Below are 21,013 nucleotides of genomic sequence, written 5' to 3'. Positions count from 1 at the left end.
AATTGAAGGAGGATTAATCACGGTCCGAGCTTTACCCAGTACCGTAGAGAAGCGACGAGAAAAAGTGGATCGTCTGCCACCTTTGAATGACCGAGGTTCGGGTACGTATTCCAAGTTGCATACGACAGTCTCAAGAAGTCTGGACAGGAGGCCTGGGCGTCTGCGCAATGTCCGCAGGTTTGGGCTGGGAAGCGAATTTATTCCGGGTCCTGGGATACATGCTTCGCTTGCACAAAGGTCAAACGTCATTAGGGTTTGCTGACGACGGATGACTTTTGACTTTATCCAAGGCTCTTTTCATTCAAGGTTGAACGACCGAAGTCATAGAACCGGTTTTATAGATCGTACCTCGTAGACGCAGGTACGAAGATGCTAAAGTACGGCTAGTTGCGTGGCTTCATCTTCGCGCGTGTAATGAGGCTTCAGTGCGATGCCATTTGCTAACAGCCGGTCCGTGACCTTCATGCATTGTCTGATTGACACACAGATAGTTGTACCCATTGCATTGCTGGTATTGGCGTAGAGAAGGTATATAAAATGGGGTTGTCTAAAGATTACTGATCATGGGAGTTTCGTAAGCATGATGTAAGTATAGGTGTTTGGGAATATTCCGTTCAACCGTAGTTTTACTTCGGAGCGCCTTGCCTTCGCCGAGCATTGCGTGTGTGCCTCAGGCCAAAGCCAAGACAGCCATGCCACCTTCCAGAACAATACTTTCATTGGTACCAGGAAGTACCATGTTCTGAACATAATTATGACTTGCAAAGTACCCGGTGGTATTTGACAAGTCGGTTTCGCATTGGTGACCCCACGGTCCCCGTGAAACCATGTGGGTAACGTATGCTTGCTGTAGTTGCGGGGACGCCATACCGTGAACGACAGAAAACAGGTGTCACAAACGTGCCGAGGTGCTCAGGTAGTGAAGTAGCGATATGTTACTATCTGGGTATCGAATTCGGCGCATATGCTTTCGAAGTATTCGGAAAGCTACAGGTAGCATCTCTCTAAATGATCCTCCAATCGGCGTTGTTTGTACATGTGATAGTGGCTGTGAGATGCTGATTGGAAGTGTGAAACGAAACCGCCGAAATTGGGACATGAAGGCTGCCCAAGCAAAACCTGAATGAACCTGGAAGAATGACGCCCCGTTATGGAGTCCTTGTGAAGCTGAAAACCAAAAACTTGCAATGCTAGTAACGCCCAAGATCACTTATTGGCCCATTGGAAAAGCATGATCTCCGAACCATGTATCGTAATTCCAGTCGTGTCGCGCCTCTAACTCCGGAAATGATGATTTTGATAAGACCGCTCACATCAGAGCTGTCGCCAAAGTGTTCCCTGACCCATGCCATTGGCCACCATACAGAGGGTAAGATCGGAATTTGCAGGTTGTGGAACCGCGCGAAAGTTGTACTGTTGTAACCGCTATGCGCTTGGTAGTTAACTATGCTCCGGAGTAGAATTGTGGTAGCCCTTGGTGATGGTATGCCATTGGTGGGGTCACCTCCTCTTGTACCCGGTCGAGATGTCCTGGCTCCCCATACCACTGCGCACTCATAGAACGCCCAGCTGTAGGCATTGGTGGTCCATGGTTGGGCATGGCGTCGTATGATGACCAGGGAGCTGGATAATACGAGTGGTTCGGAACAACGGGTGCAGATAATGGCGCCGCTGTGGATGCGCCTATCGTGGTCGCGTGGATTGTGGAAGGATTTGTGTCTATCGAGGTCGGATATGGATACGGAGAAGTTCTCCGGTAGTTTTCGTGTTGGATACCGAGACCTTGGCCTGAATATTGTTGCGGGAGTCCTTCAATGTTTCCGTACGACATCGAGCGTGATGGTGGTTGAAACGATGGTTGCTGGCTCCAGTGGCCGTCCTGGTGACCGTATGACATGGTCGAGCTCGTACTCATTGCGGCTGGTGTATGACCACCTGAAACGTTTGATTCGCTCCCGTACGCTGAGTTTGCGGTTGAAGGTGAATTGCGCCACGTGGGGCTTTCGCCTACGGTGGATGAAGGTAGGAAACTGTTCGTTGGTGGCCATTGGGTTTCTATTGGAGGAGGATAAGGGTAAGGAGGGTGCTGTACTGGGACTTTGTTCGTCAGCGAATGCGGGCCTGAGGCAGCATTAAACCTACGGCCACTGGTGACAGATGCATGGTGAGGATCACTGTCGTGGTCGCCATGATATCCGAAGTTTGGAGGTTGCCCGTTCGACGCAGGTCCAGAGAATGGTGTACGGAACTCCATGGCATCGCCTGAGGAGGACAAAGGGTGCCGAGGTGAAGTAGAGACAGGTGTAGCTGGTTGAACTGCACTACCCGACTTCGACGAGATAGATTGGGGCTGCGGCATATCAGGGTTATGCTCAACTGGGTAGAAGTTGCATTCCTTTTTCAGCCGAATGCAGTTGGAGCAACGGCCTGCGGGATCGTCGGGAGCTAAAAGACATCGTATCTTTCTGCGCCTGCAATGCCCTGTTCCCAACAGTCAGTGATCGAGCACGACACCAGAATGCGCTGTTTGTTCACTTACCACAAGCAACTGAGGTTCTATGGTATCCTAGCTTGTTCCTCGGCTTGTTACTTGTCGGCGACAGGTCACCAGGGTTTCCAAGAGCTAAGTGGCGCATGTGTGGAGTTGATGAGGACTTGCGGAGCTCTCCCGGTACTTTGCTCTTTGAGGAGCGTCTCTTCTTATTCGAATGTTGGTGAGGTTGGGTAGCGGGTTCCTGACCGGTCGCAGAATCATGGGCGGACTCGAGTCGATCTGTGGGGCTTGGTGTAGAAGCAGTGTCGGCGGCATGGGAACGACCAAACCCAGTGTTATGGTTCGGGGGGTTGAATGACATGGCGTCCTGAAGGGGCTGTAAAAGCAACGAGTGCTCTAATCTAGCTGCCGTCTTCTTCGCGCGGCGTTCTGTACCCACAGCCATGTGAGGCGCACTCTTGTCGCAAGACCCGAATATCAAGACGCGGCAATACGTAGTGCATTGAAGGACCTGAGGGTATAAGCATTTAATGTTTAAAGTTCAACAAGGCCCCACAAAGATCCATGATGGACAGGAAGCTAAACAGTGTACATACCTGGGATGTCAAACGAGGCGACTTCTCAAACGCTGGAGCCGGCACTACAAGATCTTGCTTGCGGAGCGGTCGACGGGACACTTGCTGATCTACCGTGCCATGGGATTCTCGATCTAATCAATGCTTCGGAGGCGCACTGACAGCAGGGGCCAAGAGGTAGTAATAGTCAAGAACCAGGTAAATAACCAAGTAGCAGAAGCGATGGTGAAGCAGTTGCGCACCGACAGTGACAGCTCAAGGCAGCTAGTCGTTACCACGGCCGTTCGTTAGCGGGGGCGCATTGCAATCTTCAGGACAACAGGCGCCAAAAGCAAAAGCCTGCATACATACGAAAAGAAGTAGGGACCGAATATAGAAATTTAGACGACGCTGTTTGGTTGAACAAGTGGATGATTAAAAGTGGCGAAGTATATCCACGCTACTACGCAACCGGACTGCTGCGTTGGAGCGCCTCTTCGCACCAGAGGATTTCACAGGGTTCATCAATCCTCCTTCCTCACAAGCACAAGATCATCTTCTAGAGGCCAAGCGACCAGGTTGCTGTTGGTGGGCCCGCTTGGACCAAGTGATGTGCGGGATGGATGGGTGTGCAGGCCAGCAAAGTCCGAGCGTCATGACTTTGATGGCTCGGACCCTTCGCACAGTCGCTGTTTGGGATGCTTTGCCTGTCACGTCTCGACGGTGGGATGCGATGACAGCCAGCGGTAGCCGCCTAGCGTCAGCGGCGGCGCGATCCACTTGCATCGTCTTGTGTGAAAGTCTAGTCAAGCCACCATGTGGATGGCCTTGGATTGGTGAAGAGACGAATGTAATGTCTTGCCTGACCCCGATTTCTGGTACGTATGTAAGGGGCCTATACAAGGCAGTATGCTAAGGAGTATGCAAGCTGTGAGGTTAATTTAGCATGGCTCTGTGCGTACGAACGTCGCCGGGGAAGCGTGGTTGAGCCAGGGTGAGATTCAACAGTGTCCGGATCTAAGATGATGAGGACGGCGATAAAGGCCTCAATGGAGACAGGGCCGAAGTGCCTGAGCGAGAGAGCTGACGCAGACTGGAGACTGGTAGGGTTTGGTTTGCGCAGATGAGGGCCCAATACGCAGACGTCGTGACGTGACCGCCCAGTAGCGAAAGCCCGCTGCGATGATCCCCCGATGCTCGCGGTCGTTGGAGAGGTCTCGAAGGGTGGTGCAGGGATGACGCCGACGTGAACTGCTGGCGCTGTCATGGTATGCTATCCTGCGACAAATTGGCTGCGAAGGCGCGTCCTTCTCCACAGTGTTCATCTCGCTAGCAAGGCCCTGGCAAAGGCTCGACTAATCTCCACTCGCGTCATCGCGATTGAGGATAATCAGCGATTCCACAGTTGCGTTGCACAAGCGTGGTCAAGCGAGCATGTCACTGGCCAAGCTGGATTGCAGTACGTGATGGCCGCCGGTCGTCGGTTAATGCGCATGAGGCCTGACCCAGCGCTCTGGCTACGGTCGCTGCATGACTTGCACACCAATAGTACGGGCGTTGCCCAAGACAGGCGATTGCACGTGGAAGACCGATCTGATACAAAAGCACTTCGGGCCTATTAATTCGTCTCGAATTTTCGGTGGTCAGACGGTTTCCAGCAGGCTTGCTATTTCCCGACGGCACCTGCACAGCGTCTCCCCCCACCGGTCCGTAGTGGCGCGTCTATGGTGAGGCGTAGGATATTTCTTTTTCCCAGTGCGCCAACGCCGCCCAAGAAGCAGGGAAAGCTATCCCACGTTCTCCATTTTTCTTGTCTTCCATGTGTCCGCTACTCATCGTGTTCGCGCGGTCAGCACTGCATCCTGCCGGTGCCGACAGCCTGTGTTAGCTTTGCACGTCATTGGAGGGTAATATCGATTTGACGCTTTTAGACCAGGTCGTCGGTAATAATGCCCTCCGATTCTCCAGCCTTTAGGCCTGAGGATGCGAGTCGCCTTGGTCGTGCGCAGAGTTCAGTCATGTATTCTGGCTAAATTGTACGTGGTAGTGTAGTGTATCTGAAACGTACCGGACATCAACCGATCGATTTGGCGGAGGGCCGGCTATCAAGAAGTCGGGGATAACATGGTGATCAGTAGTTGGTGTTTGCGCCGCTGCACAGGCGAACGGCGCTTCATCCGTTCGTGAACGCTCGTGCGAGGCTTGCATCGTGCCTTCCCCCTCGCTAGTCTTGGCTCGCTTAATCGCAACTTCCACCCTGGGACTTTGCAGTGCGCACCTGCCAAGTGCAGTGCCATGCTGCGCACAGATAGCAAGACCTCCAAAACCCCGCGCGTCCTTCACCTCGACCACCACCGCGCCCTGATTGGCCCTGGTGACATGCGCCGGCGGCGCGATATCAAGCTCCACCACCTCATCGTCTCTTCCACCGTCCTCACGATACAGGCCAGCACTCCTCGACACTACTGCTAGCCTCTCATAGTAGGTAGCAGCGGACATGACCGACATTACCACCTCGTTATCAAAGCACGAGTACCAATATCGCAGGGCCGTATCAATGTTGCGCAGCTCTGGTACTTCCTGCCTATAGTAGCGACTACACAGTGCCCCCACGTTGGGGTTGGGCCATGAATGTCAGCATTGCAACCCCACTTGTCTCACTACATCGACAATCATTGTACTGCGGCATCTCCGGGACTCTTGGAGAAGGGTGTACGACTATGGCTGCATCACAGCCCTGCAGTCTGCGCCACGGCGACACAGTGGTGCAACCTCCATCTGGTCAGGCTTCACCGAGGTAACAAAGACACAGATGCCGGGCGTATAGCAGATCCTTCGCCAGCTCAAACGATACGCCAGGCCCGCCAGACTGGACATGTCACATCGCAGAATACATTCCCACCTTCTATGTGGGTTCTTCGTTCAATGCTCGATTCGACGCTAGCGACTATCACGTCCTGCGCCTTAGCCATATGAGCAACTATCGACACCACGGCAGTTCTTTCGCATGATACGGTCATTCATCCTTGCGCATATGCAACAACTTCGTTCTTATGCAACGACAACGCACCGTACTCCGTATACCGGCGAATTGCTTTGAAAGCGTACGCGAGACCGTTCCCGGCTATGTGGTCTCCGCACTCGCTTTCTCAAGAGCTAGCTACGGGCAGATACTCGGATATAAGCTAGTCGTACAACCACACCTGAGACTGCTCATCGTCTAGAGGGAAAAGCATCTCCAAGAGTAAGGGCGCCTTGGTCAAACCTTGAGTAGGCCACTGGAGGTTAGGAAGTTCATGATACTGACCGTCGCCGCCCGAAGCCTGGGTGTGGTTGCGCTCGAGCTCCAACGACCAATCGCATCACTTTGAATTCACACCAGCACATCGTTGAGATGAACGTTTTCCCCTACTTTGAGTTTGCTGAGGCCCTCACACCACTCTTCAACACCAAGCCCATGTTAGCTTGGCAGTCACCACGTTTCCTAGCGCATCTCGAACGTCCAGTCTTGTCGCCACGCTGTCTGCCCGACATGGCGGAGCCCCATACCGAACCTCTGGAGATCAGCATCACGTTGGCTAGTGTCCGCTTTGGTAAACTCAGTGGGTGATCTTCAGGAGAGCGAACGCGACACGTTGACAGCCGCGCAACACCTCGCCTATAATTCACGAAAATAACGCCGGCCACATACTTCTAGACGCGCTTCGACGTTGGCACAGTTCCTCAGCGTCCGCTATCAACAGCCGGACTCTAAAGCTCTGCATTATGATCGACCAAAATGCTACGGAGTCATCTCCGCTCAGCTGTCATGGTCGATCACGTCTTGGCCGAGCCTCCGTCGAATTGCTCGCCTTATGGTTAAAGTTCGATTGCCTCGGGGACACCTTTCCTATTTTATATAGAAAGCCGGTATACTAAAGTCTTTATTCTAGCGGGCACGCAGCCTCACTTGCTGACAGGGCCTTCGAACCCTAGGAATACGGTTCTTCTCCAACTAATCATTCGATTTCTACGTCATATGTCCCCGACCGCAGCTGCGACGGAGTTATCCGCGACACCTTGGGAGAATAAAATTCCGCCCCGTCGCCTGAACCATACTATGCTATCAAGGTTGGAGATAGTATGGTTCACTTCGTACAACGGACGCATCTCGAATCGAAAAGCCGATTTGAGATATCGGTCCTTCGTCATGTTGCGCTGGTTTCACAATTCTACTTAACTAGAGTGCAGTAGTACTAGAAGCGTGAAATGGCAAGTCCCGTTCGCTAACCACGCACCATGCACGACTCGGCAGGTATCCTCATGGACCCTGAATCGCTGGTCGTCTGTTTCTTCGAACATCGTCTTACTCCGGCGACCAAATGCTGAGCAGTGACGATATTGATCAAGGATGCTGAGGGTATCACCAGAACCATTCACCCATCGGCTTTGTTCGGGAGATTTGCCCGTGCCACCGGTAGAGATTCCGATCCGATACGCGGCAGTTCTCATCGGACTCGCATCCGAGAGCCATGATTCGCCCAAATTACCGCATTCAGTATCGTACAGATCTAGTCGCGAAATCCATCGATGTGTGCTGCGCTCGACAGGCCCCACAAGTGACCACATCCATCGCGTGGGCATGTCTTTGTCCTGGTTTCTAAATGCGATGCAAAACCTGGTAATACCTGCATCGACTATCACGCCACCAATCTCACTCACTGCCCACGGCAATCTCCACGCACCACAGGTTGAGATCTTACAGGCGGGACGTCCCCCGAGCGATCGAGGGTGTGAAATCGCTGCTAACGATCTTCACGCATGGAACCCAAATGCGGGGTTCCACTAGTCAGCGCACCCCCTTGAACAACTAGGTCGGATCACCAAAACCTCAAATCGTCGGGACTTTAGTTCCGCATCAGGATCTCTGCTCGCCTTGCTGCCAAGTGTACACGTTGCCGGGAGGCTCTATACCCGGGATCGCGCTGGTATGAAAAAGGAAACATGATGCAGCCACGATAGTCTACGCGTGGGTTAGCCATCACAACCTAAACTCGTCTACGCGTCTTACAACCGGGGTATGTGACCATGACTTGTAGATTAGGAATCTACAAACCAAACCATCTCTTACGACTACAATATTACAGTGCAAAACTAGGTTTTCCGGCTTCCCCACCCCCTGGATCATCCCATCCACGCTTGCCCCACGAGCACCACATGGATAGTTCAGCATCCGAAAATCCGCAGCACAAACTACGCTCGACACCCTGCCCTTGCTGAATCATCTTATTCTCAGAAAATAGCATCGGTTCTGTTGTCTACAACGGGTACTATGTCCGTTTACCAAACGCTGGGAACCTAGGTGATATATACACTTTCGACATTACTCGGGGTCGCTATCGTTCTCAGATAGAGTGCTCACGAAAACCTAATGGTGATCCGTGAGAAACCTTTAATCTTTGGGCATGCGCAGCCCAAAGCACTGCCGACGAGAACTGTGCGAATAATGCAGTGGTCATCGATGGGGCTCTCCAGTGTACTCCTTCGCACCCATATCTCCGTTGAAGGATTCTTCCCCCAGTTGCGATTTGCGATCTGATCAAGATTCACGGCGATTTCGACCGCTCCTATCGCTTTACCTCAGGATGCGATCCTTTCATCCTTCGATCTTGCCAGGGCAGTAACGCCGCAGCCGATACAGGTGGTGCCGCATGCGGCAAATCGGCAGTAGATATCAAGTGTATGGTCCGCTGTCGGCTGCCCTGGCATAACATTCGTCTCGACCGTCTGTCACACATCGACACTCACTCGAAAAACACCTTGACGCGCACCACATCCACAGAATCTTCGTCAACCAATTTTCGACTGAGATTAATATTCTTGACTGTTTAGATCCTTCACGAATCTTCCCGGACCACATTCTTGATCTCATCCCACCATCAACGTCCCTGCCTGCCTTCCTTCTTCAATGAAACTTCGCACTAACACCCCCATACCTCACCCCATCAACCTTCAGCTCGAACACCAACCCCGCACTCTCACACCGCATATCCAGCGTAAAATCCAGATTATCAAACTCCACCCCCTTCGTCGTCGTCAATCGCGTAAACAAGCTCTTCGGCACCGTGTTCAAGTCCGTGGTAAGTGTGCAAACATTGATAAGACCCTTCTTAAAGGAGTCGGGCGCTGTGTCCGCGTCGCAGGCTATGAGATCGTCTTCTACAATGAGGGATTGGCCCGGCCGGAAGTTGCGCGTGTAGTGGAATGATATAGGTCTGTTTTCGGAGACCTGTGCGCCCTGTGTGAGAGGTTAGCATGTTGTGTTATATCATAGAGAAGGTGATGGGGGTATGTACCTTTGCGATGTGCCATTGCATCCGGTCGGACACCATCCATCGTTCCCAGAGCGGACTCCAATATCGGTCGGATATGGGATGCTTCGCCTCGTCGAAGACTGTCGCATAGCTCGTGCCATAGTGCCAGCGACTTCGTCTGCTAATGACCATGTTGCCTTCTAGCCCGCGCAGTACTGCGCCACGCACCACTGCTGTCCATGCATGTATGGGGTGGTATATCTCGACTGCCTGTGAGGCATTCAATGCGACCGCGTGCGTTGGTCTTTCGGTATAGGGAGGTGGAGGTGCGCTATTGAAGTGGGACTTCATCCGACCGTAGAGGTAATTGCTCTGCCCGAAGCCTCCCACCAGGACGATCCCGCATACAAGACCTCCCTTTGCTCTTATGCTGTGGACTTGGCCTTCCACCAGATCTATAACTTCTTGGACTACCGGATCGAATAGTTCCTTGACTTGCTCCGCACTCATGACAAGGAACCCAGAGTCAAGCCCCGCTTCCTCGTCGTCCGGTAATCCCGGGAAGGGTATGTTGACCTCATTGTGTTCCTCCTCATTGAAGTTGCGCTTGACGAACTCCTCAAAGTACTTCAACCCCATATTCCAAGTCTTCATCTTCTTCTCGCGCATCCAGTTATAGCGTTCTGCACCAATGCGCTGCTTCACATGTTCCTCGAAGCGATAGTTGATAAACGTCGAACCACAGAGACCGCCAGTCCCAACTGCTGACTCCTCAACACGGAGAGGGTGCAATTGGGTGATCTTGTAGGCTATCAAGTCGACGGTGCCACCACCAGCATCGCAAACGACGAAGTTGTCGCCGATCTTCAGATGATTCGGTTGTATCGCCTTTAGAGTATATACCGCCGCCGCCTCCGGTTCTGATATAAGCTTCAGCTCATGTCTGTTGCCCATGCCAGCTTTCTCCGCAGCCTTCAACGTCGCATCCTTCGCCGAGTCTGACCACACAGCAGGTACTGTCAAGACAAACTCAACCTTGGTCAAGCTGATGAACGTCTCTCCGTATCTCTTTGTCAAAGTCTCCATTGTATGTTTGTATATCTGCGACAGATAGTCCGAGACCGCCTCCATGACCGTCTTCTCGAACTTGCGCAATTGCGCGGCGGTTTCGAGCGGCGATACGAAATGCGGCAGCTTCTGGTTTCTGTCGAGGAACAGCTTTATACAACGGAGACGCGTCTCCTCTGGCTTGAATTGGAACCCCCATTTTATGTTCTGCGCAGGTTTCGCAGGCGCATCGAGCGACGATACCGAGCCGTTACGAGTGGGTGGTTCGCTGTAACCGATTTCGGTGGGGACTTTGTCGGACGTGATACCTGCGGGTACATGTCAGTTCATGGATGCGCATTTGGTCAACCCAAGTACAACATACCGTTCCCGCCAGGCCACGTCTTGATGATGTCAATGTCGTCAGGGGTCGCACTATAGACGGCAGCCACACCTATCGAGCTTCAGCGTCCAATCGTATCGGTCGCATATCACGGAATAGTTGCTACAAACCGCTGTAGGTGGTTCCAAAGTCGACACCGACGACCAACCTATCCTTCGTGGTACTACCCACTTCAGGTACGCTGCCTATGTCGATTGTCGCATTGCTCCCCGGATTGAAAGTATACGGAATGCTACTTCCTCGATTGGGAAACGTGTGGTTCATGGCCATTCTTCGGTGTGTTGATCTTTGTTGTTTACAATGCCGGCTTCGGCAGATCGCGTGGCTGTCGCGTGGGTCGGACCGCGGGGCTGAATCCTACGAAAAGCACAAGAGTATCATGGGCGTGGACGTGGATACGGGGAAGACGTCGAGGTCATGAGTGTGTCTGCCTGAAGGACATGGAATGATTCAGGCACCGGCGGAAACCTTGCGCGGTGTGATGTCGAAGCCTAGGAACGGCGCGCGCTACCCACTGCTGTAGGAGTCGCCCAGCTGCGGGCCCTGGTTGGTGATCGTCAGCTCACGCAAGGCTGCAGGATTCAGCTCGCCCAGGCACACTTGTGTCGTCCCACGTGAAGCCATCCGATGGTGAAATTCTTCGAGAGGGGTGTGGAGGTTCGGGTCTTTGACGCCCGCTTTGAAGTTGGTTCCGATGCGCCCTTAGGTCGGAACGCGCCCGGTCCCAGCTATGACCGAACGAAAGAGTTCTGGCAAGCCTCAGCACTCCGACCCCCGGTCTTAACATGTATTAATATCCTCAGAATCTACCCACCGCCTCAGCGTGAAGCGTGGTACCCGACTCATCTCGAGATCAACAAAGACCTCCACGAACAACGTCGTCACTCCACCGAAAGCTGCCGTAGCCGCTCCCAATGCGAGGAAAGACGAAGTACATCGACGCCGATACCCCTTCAATGATATGCTGAAGCGCAAAAGCGAAGGTGCGGTAGATCTCGAGAGAGACACTGCACCTTCAGGGCCTAGCAATGAGCTTTACAGCAAGTCGGAAATGGCGTCATCGGGCGATGATGCGGTAGACGCGCGCATGGCACACAGAATCGCGGATCTGGAGAGAGCTCTCGCGATTGCGAAGGAGGAACAGGACTTGGCTAGGGAGGAGCTGTCAAGATTGAGACAATACAGGGAAGCAGATCAAGACGCGATTGAGGAGCTGAGGGCGCAACTCGCTCAGTCGGCTTCGAATGCGGATACAGTCCCACTGGCACAGCTCGAAGAACGGCTCGCGTCGCACGACAAAACACATCAAGCCCGCCTTGAGCGACCACAGTCGAACGGCGAAGCAGACGACTTACGCCTACGCCTTCACGCCACCGAGAAGGAATCACAAGAGAGACTTCATCAGCTTCTAGCACTGAAGTCAAGCATATCTTCGCTCACGCGTATCGATGCGCAGATAACGGATAGCGAGCTGGCAGAATCGTTCTCACAACTTGCGAATCGCGTGCGCGAATGGACTGTGTCGAACTTCCGGCGATCGAAGTTGAACCTCGACAGCCTCCCGAAAGAGACGGACGAAGTTCTCAGTGCGTTGAATCCGCTGTATAGTGTTGATATTCGGAGCACGGATAAGCTCGCGCTGTATCAGGCTATCGTGTCGAATTCGCTCATGCAGATCTTCGATGCTCCTGTTGTGTTTGGGCTACCTAGTACAGGGCCTTTCGCTACGTTGCGACCACTCGCAGAGTACACACGGCATCTTGGTACCACATATCGGGAATGGGTGCGCGCTACCGTGCAAATACTCGAGCGTAGCAAGGCAAACAGCGACATGGAAATCGAAAAAGAAGCCTCATTACACCGGCTCACCGGCGAGATCAGCCACATACTCTTCACGCTGACATCTGTGAGCCTTCCACCGTCCGCTCATTCAACGCTCACCGGGATATTGAAAGACGCCGTCAGCCTGCAACGTACACTGGCACTGCAAAAGGCACGCTATCAATTGCTCTTCCTCCGCTGCCAAGATGCGAGTATGCAGTTTGATGACCGCACGATGGAAGCTGTTAATGACGTTGATCCTGCTGTGGAAGATGGCGCTGATATGGATGTCGATCGGAGATTTCTGTTCTGCGCATTCCCGGGTCTGGTCAAGTGGGGTGATGAGTGGGGAGAGCATGCTGAGATGAGTAATGTCTTGTTGAAAGCGAGGGTGTGCTCTGGTGTGAATGGAGCGCTACAATAGGGTCTATTGAGAGCTTACACCGAAACTCAGCGATGCAAGAAACAAATGCAGTGGAGTGTTGCCTTTACTGGGTTCGTAACCGAGTTCCTCTTCATCCAAGCACAATATCGATGAGCTCCCTGTCCGCAGCTTCCCATGCCGGTTTGGTGATGTGACCAAGATTTTTCCTGTAAGCGACACCATCTATCCATTCGATCCAAAGAACGTTGTAGAAGTCTGAATGTCGCGGGAAATACTTCCGTAAGTAGGATATCTCACCGTCCCTAACACTACCTCCTACGCGACTAGTAGATATTGCAATCACTTCAACCCTCCTGTTATTCCCGGTTGGTTCAGGTACGTCTCCTCTTTCCATCAGTACACCTGAGCTCAACCCATCCGCATCATGGATACGCGTCAGATCGCAATCTCTATCAGATTCCAGCCTGACTAGGTGGAAAAAGGCGTGTTCAGTCTGGCAGGTGATTTTACTCGAGACCGGCATTGGTATTGTAACCGCAAGTGATGTGTCGACCAGTGGAATCGGGAAATAGAACCACTCCCTTGGGGCATATGGCGTGACGTACTTGATTATCGTCCGCTCGCTAGACCTGCGAGAAATCCGACTCCATCCCGGAGGGGGCGTACTCTCACTGTCTTCAGCGAAATTCCGGTACTTGTGATAATTGCTCTCAATAGGGATATGAGCTCCTCCTGCGCCTGTATAGAACCATCGGACCAGCGGATCTACAACCACTCCGTGGTAAGCCGTATCATCACTGAACCCTGTTGAGGGAAAAGCATTCCAAAAAGGATGTTGGCAGTACCCATTTCCGCCACGCCAGTGCATCCAAGACCAGCTCGGGGGCCGGATGCTCTCATGAGACGTCTCATTGATCTTCCGTTTCGAATAACCATGACGTGTCCACAGAAGAGCTACGTCAAAATATAAAACGGGGAGACCATATAAAAACCCTCCGGGGAAAACCTTTGTCCACATTGATACAATACCAGAAAATGCTGGAACTACATCGGAGTCATAGGTGAATTCTCGTGGAGCATAACTCCCGACGTGCGCCGTGTATCGCCTGAAGTCTGGCCAAGTCAAAGTGGACAACTCTTTCTGCCTACGCGCCTTGACATCTTCAGATTTCCCTGTTTGTGAACCATCTGTGTCTGGCCAAAAAGCTCGGTGACAATTCCAGGAAACGTGAAATTCTTCTGCAAAGTCTCCGTGTTCTCTCACAGATTTGTAGAAATAAACTACGCGTGCCGCAAAGATTTGTTCTTGGAAGGTCCTAAGTCAAGACACGCAAATGATCAGTACGAACCGTTTGACCATGAGCCGTGTTGTAATTTACTTACCATCCTCGACGCTCCCATGTGGTTCGACCGCTTCTATATGTAGGTGGATGGTCATTGGGATTGCTGCGCATCAACTGATCGAGATCGTCAGCCAGCCCAGAGTCCGCCGTCTCGCCGGCCCGAGCAACAAGAGTCAGAAACGAATTTGCATATATCTCCGCCATATGCTCGATCTCGGTGTTCTTGTGTTGCTGGTCATCCTGGATAATACAAAGCTGATCAATGAATATATATCGTTCATCGAGCAGCTGCGTAACTTCCAAAGCTTGACGTATTGTCTTTGGTAAGCCAGCTTCATGCTTACTGAGGCTTCCATACTGTCCCAACTGCTCGATGGTGCCCGTAGAAAGCTGTAGTGTTTGTACTCCACCCCATACGTAGCTCAGTGTAAGATACCGGTCGGCAATGCTGCCCTCAACTATACATGCATCCACAACATCGATCAGCCACGTAGGCCATGTAGTTGCGTCTGCTTTGGATGGAACGCAAGGAGGGTCGCAGTGCAGCTTGTTGCAGGCTTTGATCCAGCTCTTCATGATATCAAGTCGCGCCTCTGCGTCGACAGCAAACTTCCTCTGATCGTTGTCCTCACTCGAATGCTCGAACAGGTCGGCCCAGGCTGGACTATACGCAGTAGCAATAGCGTCATCGCTTTCGTAAGTCGGTTCCGGGACGTCCTCGATAGTGCCGTCTTGTGATGACATGTTGAAAGTCGTGTTATCCGACTGTACGGACTCAAAGTGGACGAGAGATGATATGCGCTGCAAACGTGAGGTCAGGCCTTGCACTTTGACTGCGCCGCACGAATACATGCCCCGCACTCTTCCTAAAACCTCCCATTGCACACAACTCACAGGCCTGCCAAAAGAAGACAGGGATGAAAAATTCGTCGAAACTTTATGAACGTCGTTACGATTTCTGAATATGCTTTCTTCGCTTGCAGAGGTTGGTAGATCATGCGCTCCAAGGTTCTGTTGCAGCACTGTGCGTTCTTTTGAAGCAACAACGCGTTTTCGTGCGCTGAGCCACGAGAGAAACCAGCGCACATTCGGTATTGTGTTGCCGGAACATTGGACATAACCTTAGAGTCGTTGTTGGTAGTTGAGCACAGGGGCGCAACGATTTACGACGTATCTAGCGTAGCGTGATGACGGAGCTAAATCGTGAGGATGTCGTGATGACGTCACACCTGGGCAGACACGATTGTACCTACCTAGGTAGCCCTGGAGGTCTCTCACATACCTTCATCTTCACGCAAATTCATGTGCAGCCATATCATACGTTCTCGTCCTCCACAAGTAGTTTATGCGCATGCAAAGTGAGTCTCTTCGAGCTACACGTGCACTGATTAGTGATAGGTCTGCCAGTGACGCAAACGCGGCAGTCGGACAGACCCGCTCTATATTTGTTTCATGATAAGGAGAGCCACGAGTCGCTACGTCCAACCAGACCGCTATTGAACTCGCCATCATGTCACACTAGAACGGTATCGTCTGGCCCCAATACTGTTCAGTAATCTTAGAGCACCGGCAGAATTGGGGAGGGGCGGTGAGTGCCACCTCGCTACTATCGACGTTCTTGACCCTATACACAACATTGGCACTCTTTACGCACATCCGGAGGCTATGCTTCTTCCAACCTCAGGTACGCCATATTAGCGCTGAGGCTCCGAGAAACAAGCATTTTACCCCGGATTCCTAAGGTGCCAACCCAAGCTTTTCCTCAAGCTGCCTTTTAGCCAGAACGGTTCGGCTCCACGCCGGTACACCATCTGACCACGCGGCCGTAACGCCATCCATCTATCCACCGCGCGATGTGCCGAAGATGCTATACGTCGCAGCTCTCTACTCGCTCGCTTGCTCGCTTTTCCCCCGAAAGACACTGGGATTCATATGTACCCCAGACGAGCTCGGCTTGGTTCTGCATGAAATGGACGTGGAGCTACGGCAATAATCCCTGTCGGATCTTCGTCACAGGACGGCGTGACTTGCTCAGATAAATTGCGAGGACGGATGAAAGGACCATCTGTGCACCAGGAGAACGCGAACCAGTATTCTGTACCCCACCGATACGCCATGGTGTATAGTCGAGGCAGACTGATTCTGCCTAAAGGAATGCTACTATGGCCAGGTGAAACTGGTCTTTATAAACACTTCTCCCGTTGCCCAGACTTGATCATCACGATTCCTTGACATTTCATCTCCATCCGAAGCAAAGTACCCACTCATTCAAACGTCAACATGAAGTTCGCCGCAGCAACAGCTCTCTTTGCTGGTCTCGCCGCCGCCGGCCCCGTTGAGCTTGTCGAGCGCCAGAGTTGCCCTAAGGTCTACATCTTCGGAGCTCGTGAGACCACACTGCCTCAAAGCAATGGCTACGGTACTGCCGCTGGGCTCGTAAACTCCGTCAAGAGCGCCTACCCCGGTGCAGGATCTGAAGCCATCGTATACCCAGCATGCGGTGGAGGATCTGCCTGCGGAGGCATCTCCTACGACAACTCTGCTTCCCAGGGAACTGCAGCTGTTGTCAAGGCTGTTACTGCCTACAACCAAAAGTGCCCTGACACTCAGATCGTTCTTATCGGATACTCTCAGGTACGAATGATGCCATGAAATCCAAGAAAGCCAAGTACTAACGGCCCACAGGGAGGTCAGATAATGGACAATGCCGTCTGCGGCGGCGCGGGTTCCACATTGACCGGCACCGCCCTGGCAGCCGTCAAGGCCGCAATCTTCATGGGCGACCCCCACAACCGCAACGGTCTTCCCTACAACGTCGGTACCTGCAAGGCCCAAGGCGTAAGTCTACCCTTCTCTCATCCACAGTTACTCTTACTAACATCTACCTCAGTTCGCCGCACGCCCTTCAGGATTCTCCTGCTCGCCCGCCAGCACCAGCATCATCCAGAGCTACTGCGACTCCCAGGACCCGTACTGCTGCAACGGAAACGACGCCAACCACCACCAGCAGTACGTCAGCATCTACGGAAACCAGGCCCTTACCTTCATCAAGAGCAAGCTCACTGCTTAGAAGTGTCTTGGACGCGAAGAGGAGGGAAGGAAAATTGGCCGGCACCTACTGTAGGTGCAACACTTCGATGTAAATATGAATCAAATCAACATGTATATGCTACACGATGAGGAACTACTTACTCCACTGCAACCAATCGTCATCGTGCTTGCTTTTCTTAATTTCTTCTCCCAAGACCCAACCGGGCAGATCAGGTAGTCCTTGTTTCCCAATATCACCAGCCTCTTCAATATTCATGTCCAAACCGATCTCTCTACTCCAATTCAAGACATTTTGCATATGCGCCGCAGTCATTCGGAAAAGTGTCTTATTGCCCGCGCTTAAAATGGGCTGTTTCTCTCGTTCGGATGTCTCGATCATGCTGCCATTAACATCTCTACCGAGGCATACGCGCTGGAACCTAAGGACTGCTTTGTATAGCTCCTCGATTGCGAAGTTATCTGTGAAAGTTTTGGGGTCATTTCCACCTATGCAAGACGACATTGTGAAGTAGGCAGTGATGGGTAAATTTAGTACGTTCGCTCGCGGTATATACGGCGTGTGCTTGCTCGCATCTTCTAATACCCAAACTCATGTACCCTTGCATGACCGAATGTTTGCGCTTTAACAATGCGAGAAAGCGCCATACGGTGGCTGCACGAGTGTTTGTTCAAGTTAAAACCAATCCGCGCCCTTTTGTCTTCCCCCAACTCAGACATCATTCCCTCACCGCAATCTCCTCTAAACACCCAAGATGTGCGGCCCCGGTCCTCTGGAAAAGCTCTACTTTCATGGCTGCTTCATCGATCCGTTCTTTGCCCTTACCACCGAAGCCGAAAGAATGGACTGTCTTACCGAAAACGTGATGAGCCCGCTAAAAGATATGAAGTATGTTTACTTGGGTACGTGGGGTAAAGATAAGTTCAGAACGCTCGACGAGGACCAAAAGCGACACTTCAAACGCTGTATGAGCAAGATCACGGCATATCTGGAAGAAATGAATGAGTGGGTCGATGAGATCGAGGTGGAACTTGAGGAGAAGGCTGGCATACGGCGATGGGATTGTAAGGTGGAAAAGTAGGACTGTTATTGACAACATCCGCTATGTAAAAGAAATGTAAACGCCAGCCCAGGCGCCATGCAAGTATGCAACATCCACTCATTAACTTCATCAAAACCCTCTTGATACATCTTACAACTTGGCCTTTGGCCACTGGTCCATCAGATCCGTCATCTCGAATCTAGGCCAATCGGGGTTGAGGCTAGGCGCCGGCCTCTCACGATCCCATGCCCACTTCTCCTTGAGTGCTGGTTCCAGCTCGTCTTCCAGCATCTGCACGACGTATTTGCCGAGAACGGGGAAGAACTTGTAGCCGTGGAAGGAGCCGCAGGTAGCGACGTAGAGACCCTTGGCGCCGGCGTGCGGCGAGATGATGAAGTCGGATGATGTTGTGAATGCGTCCCTGGGTGATGTTAGTATTGATCGAGCAGGAGATAAGTGAATGTAGAACTTACCAGCAAATGCGATGCTTCTCCATCTTCCAGTTCGCGCCCTTCTTGCCATAAAACACATCATTCGCGTGATCGATATCCAGCTTCAACGGGCCAGGCACATCCCACTGGTTGTAATCCTTGCCAGACGGCGGCGCGGAAACGAAGCGACCGGGTAGTACTTCATGTGTATGCTTGAAGATCTTCTCGCCCCACCACTTGAGCTCGCGGTCCTTGGTAGGCGGTAAGCTGCCGATGAAGGGTCCGTATGCGGCGGTGTAGCCCTGGACACCAACGGGCATGTCCTTGAACTTCTCGTACGACTTCTCGTCTAGAGTCGTCATGCCGGTTGTGATACCACCAGCGACAATTCTTGAGCCAGAACGGAGATTGGGGTTGCCGCTTTTTTGGGCGGCTTGCTCGAGGAGCTTGGCGGTGTAGGCGCCGGTTGAGAGGATGGTGTGGGTGGCTTTGATGGTGCTGCCTTGCTCGGTGTTGACGCCCGTGCAGCGGCCGGCGTTGTCGAAGTCTAGGTCTTTGACCTTCTCGGTGATGTACTTGACACCCTTCGCGATCGACCACTTCGTGACTGCTCTTAGCGCGTCGCCAGCCTGTGCCCATCCACTCGTCTTGTTGACGAGTACACTCTTTGCGCCGTCGTAGTTCGCATCCTCAAAAAGTCCGCCGAACAACTTCTTCGCCTCCTCAATAGTGACTGACTGCAGGTCTGCTTCGCGTCCAAGCTTCTTGTAGTTGTCGATGACTTCTTGTGCGTAATCTGAACGGCAAACCCAGAAGATGCCAGTCTCGTGGAAGTACGGCTGCCATAATGGATCTTCCTTGAAAACGTCCTGAGCCTCAAGCGCGAGTCTGCAGTAGATGACATCGTCGTAGTCGGCGCGCACGACCTTGTTCCAGTCCCACGAAGCTGCTACGCGGTTATCGGCGTCCCAAGCATCCTGGTCGACAACAGTAACTTGTCGGTCTGGGTACTTCTTGATCAGGTGGTAAGCAGTCGAAATGCCGAAAACACCGGCGCCAACGACGAGGTATGAGGGCTTGCTCGACGACATGTTGTTCAGTAACCACGGTTTATCGTCGCAGAGCATAGAAGTGGGAGAGGTTTGATGCAGCGATGACCATCCAAGACCATCGCATTGCGTATTTATATCATCACGCACTACTACTATCACTCGCATCGCAAGCGGCTAGTGAGTAAAGTGGGCCGAAAGCGGCCATGTCGTTGTGGTCGCTGTAGACTAGGCGCGGGGCATTCGTGGAGGTTGTTTCCTCATCGAGCAAGATTTTGCGACGGGCAAGCTCCGTCGCTTTTCCCGATGCCCTCTACGCCGGCTGCCATGGCTCCAATTGGATATGGCTCGTGATTAATCGTCTGCCTATCTGCTGATATCGACGTCTGAAGCGTTGCGCAGTCGTCACCGACGGTTCCGATTATCGTGGCCGTTGGAAAGGTCGCCGCATCTAAGCGAGATGGCGGCCGTAAAGTGCTAACCCGATTCAGCTATGCGGCGCGATGAGTGAATCTGGAGTGCAGACTGACACCACGTTGAGCTGTTGCAATCTGGTAATGTTAGAAGAAAAACAAGATGATAGATACCTGATTTACCATGTTCTGGTCAATTCAGGATGTACGTGTACTCGCCACGTGGAGCTGTATCAAGCTTGGCAGCCACCGCGAGCTTGTGCTATCTCGGAACACCATCACTATAGTCATACTATTCGTAAATTCCTTGAGGTAGAGCTTTGCATGTTTCATGAATATGAGGCGCTTGGGTCGTCATGTGCTAGCATCACGCGTCACTGTAGAGCGGCACCATTGAACCTATCGCTTCCATGCGAACTACACGACATCTCAAATTCCTGAAAGGTACATATTCATCCATGTTACATGAGATTCGTATCATGCATGCAAGGCTAAGAAAGCTGAAGAAAACTGTGGGCATCCTGGCCAGTGACAAGCGGCGCCAGCGCATCATGGGCGAACAAGTCAACCACAACCAGGCTCGAGACGACCAATACATCGACCAGAACGTCCAATAGGAGCTTTTGAGTACTCTAAGCTCATACGCGAATGCAAGGTCGATGCAGAACGGGTAGACTAGGGTTGACAGC

At 52.4% G+C, this 21,013-nt stretch overlaps 6 protein-coding genes across 6 annotated transcripts; 3 read left to right on the top strand and 3 right to left on the bottom strand.

The window, feature by feature from the left end:
• Window positions 1-8,992: 8,992 nt before the first annotated feature.
• J4E84_001584 (uncharacterized protein) lies at window positions 8,993-11,055 on the bottom strand (the record flags this gene model as incomplete). The annotated part of the gene is made up of 4 exons (XM_049384216.1): window positions 8,993-9,325; window positions 9,384-10,717; window positions 10,774-10,842; window positions 10,902-11,055. The coding sequence occupies 4 exons, from the start codon at window positions 11,053-11,055 to the stop codon at window positions 8,993-8,995; spliced, it is 1,890 nt and encodes a 629-aa protein (XP_049247572.1).
• Window positions 11,056-11,752: 697 nt separating this feature from the next.
• J4E84_001583 (uncharacterized protein) lies at window positions 11,753-13,036 on the top strand (the record flags this gene model as incomplete). Its single annotated transcript, XM_049384215.1, has 1 exon — window positions 11,753-13,036. One exon carries the CDS (start codon window positions 11,753-11,755, stop codon window positions 13,034-13,036), a length of 1,284 nt encoding a protein of 427 aa, XP_049247571.1.
• Window positions 13,037-14,376: 1,340 nt separating this feature from the next.
• Window positions 14,377-15,084, bottom strand: J4E84_001582 (uncharacterized protein; the record flags this gene model as incomplete). Its single annotated transcript, XM_049384214.1, has 1 exon — window positions 14,377-15,084. The coding sequence occupies one exon, from the start codon at window positions 15,082-15,084 to the stop codon at window positions 14,377-14,379; it is 708 nt and encodes a 235-aa protein (XP_049247570.1).
• Window positions 15,085-16,620: 1,536 nt separating this feature from the next.
• J4E84_001581 (uncharacterized protein) lies at window positions 16,621-17,410 on the top strand (the record flags this gene model as incomplete). The annotated part of the gene is made up of 3 exons (XM_049384213.1): window positions 16,621-16,974; window positions 17,026-17,178; window positions 17,231-17,410. 3 exons carry the CDS (start codon window positions 16,621-16,623, stop codon window positions 17,408-17,410), a joined length of 687 nt encoding a protein of 228 aa, XP_049247569.1.
• Window positions 17,411-18,143: 733 nt separating this feature from the next.
• On the top strand, window positions 18,144-18,470 carry J4E84_001580 (uncharacterized protein; the record flags this gene model as incomplete). The annotated part of the gene is given in 2 exon segments (XM_049384212.1): window positions 18,144-18,291; window positions 18,307-18,470. 2 exon segments carry the CDS (start codon window positions 18,144-18,146, stop codon window positions 18,468-18,470), a joined length of 312 nt encoding a protein of 103 aa, XP_049247568.1.
• Window positions 18,471-18,581: 111 nt separating this feature from the next.
• On the bottom strand, window positions 18,582-19,989 carry J4E84_001579 (uncharacterized protein; the record flags this gene model as incomplete). Its single annotated transcript, XM_049384211.1, has 2 exons — window positions 18,582-18,852; window positions 18,905-19,989. 2 exons carry the CDS (start codon window positions 19,987-19,989, stop codon window positions 18,582-18,584), a joined length of 1,356 nt encoding a protein of 451 aa, XP_049247567.1.
• Window positions 19,990-21,013: the final 1,024 nt, after the last annotated feature.

Source organism: Alternaria hordeiaustralica (assembly GCF_023758085.1).
Source record: "Alternaria hordeiaustralica strain BMP 2776 chromosome Unknown scaffold_2, whole genome shotgun sequence".
Taxonomy (NCBI): Eukaryota; Fungi; Ascomycota; class Dothideomycetes; order Pleosporales; family Pleosporaceae; genus Alternaria; species Alternaria hordeiaustralica.
The sequence above is the reverse complement of the archived record's forward strand: the minus strand, read 5'-3'. Positions and strand labels throughout refer to the sequence as shown.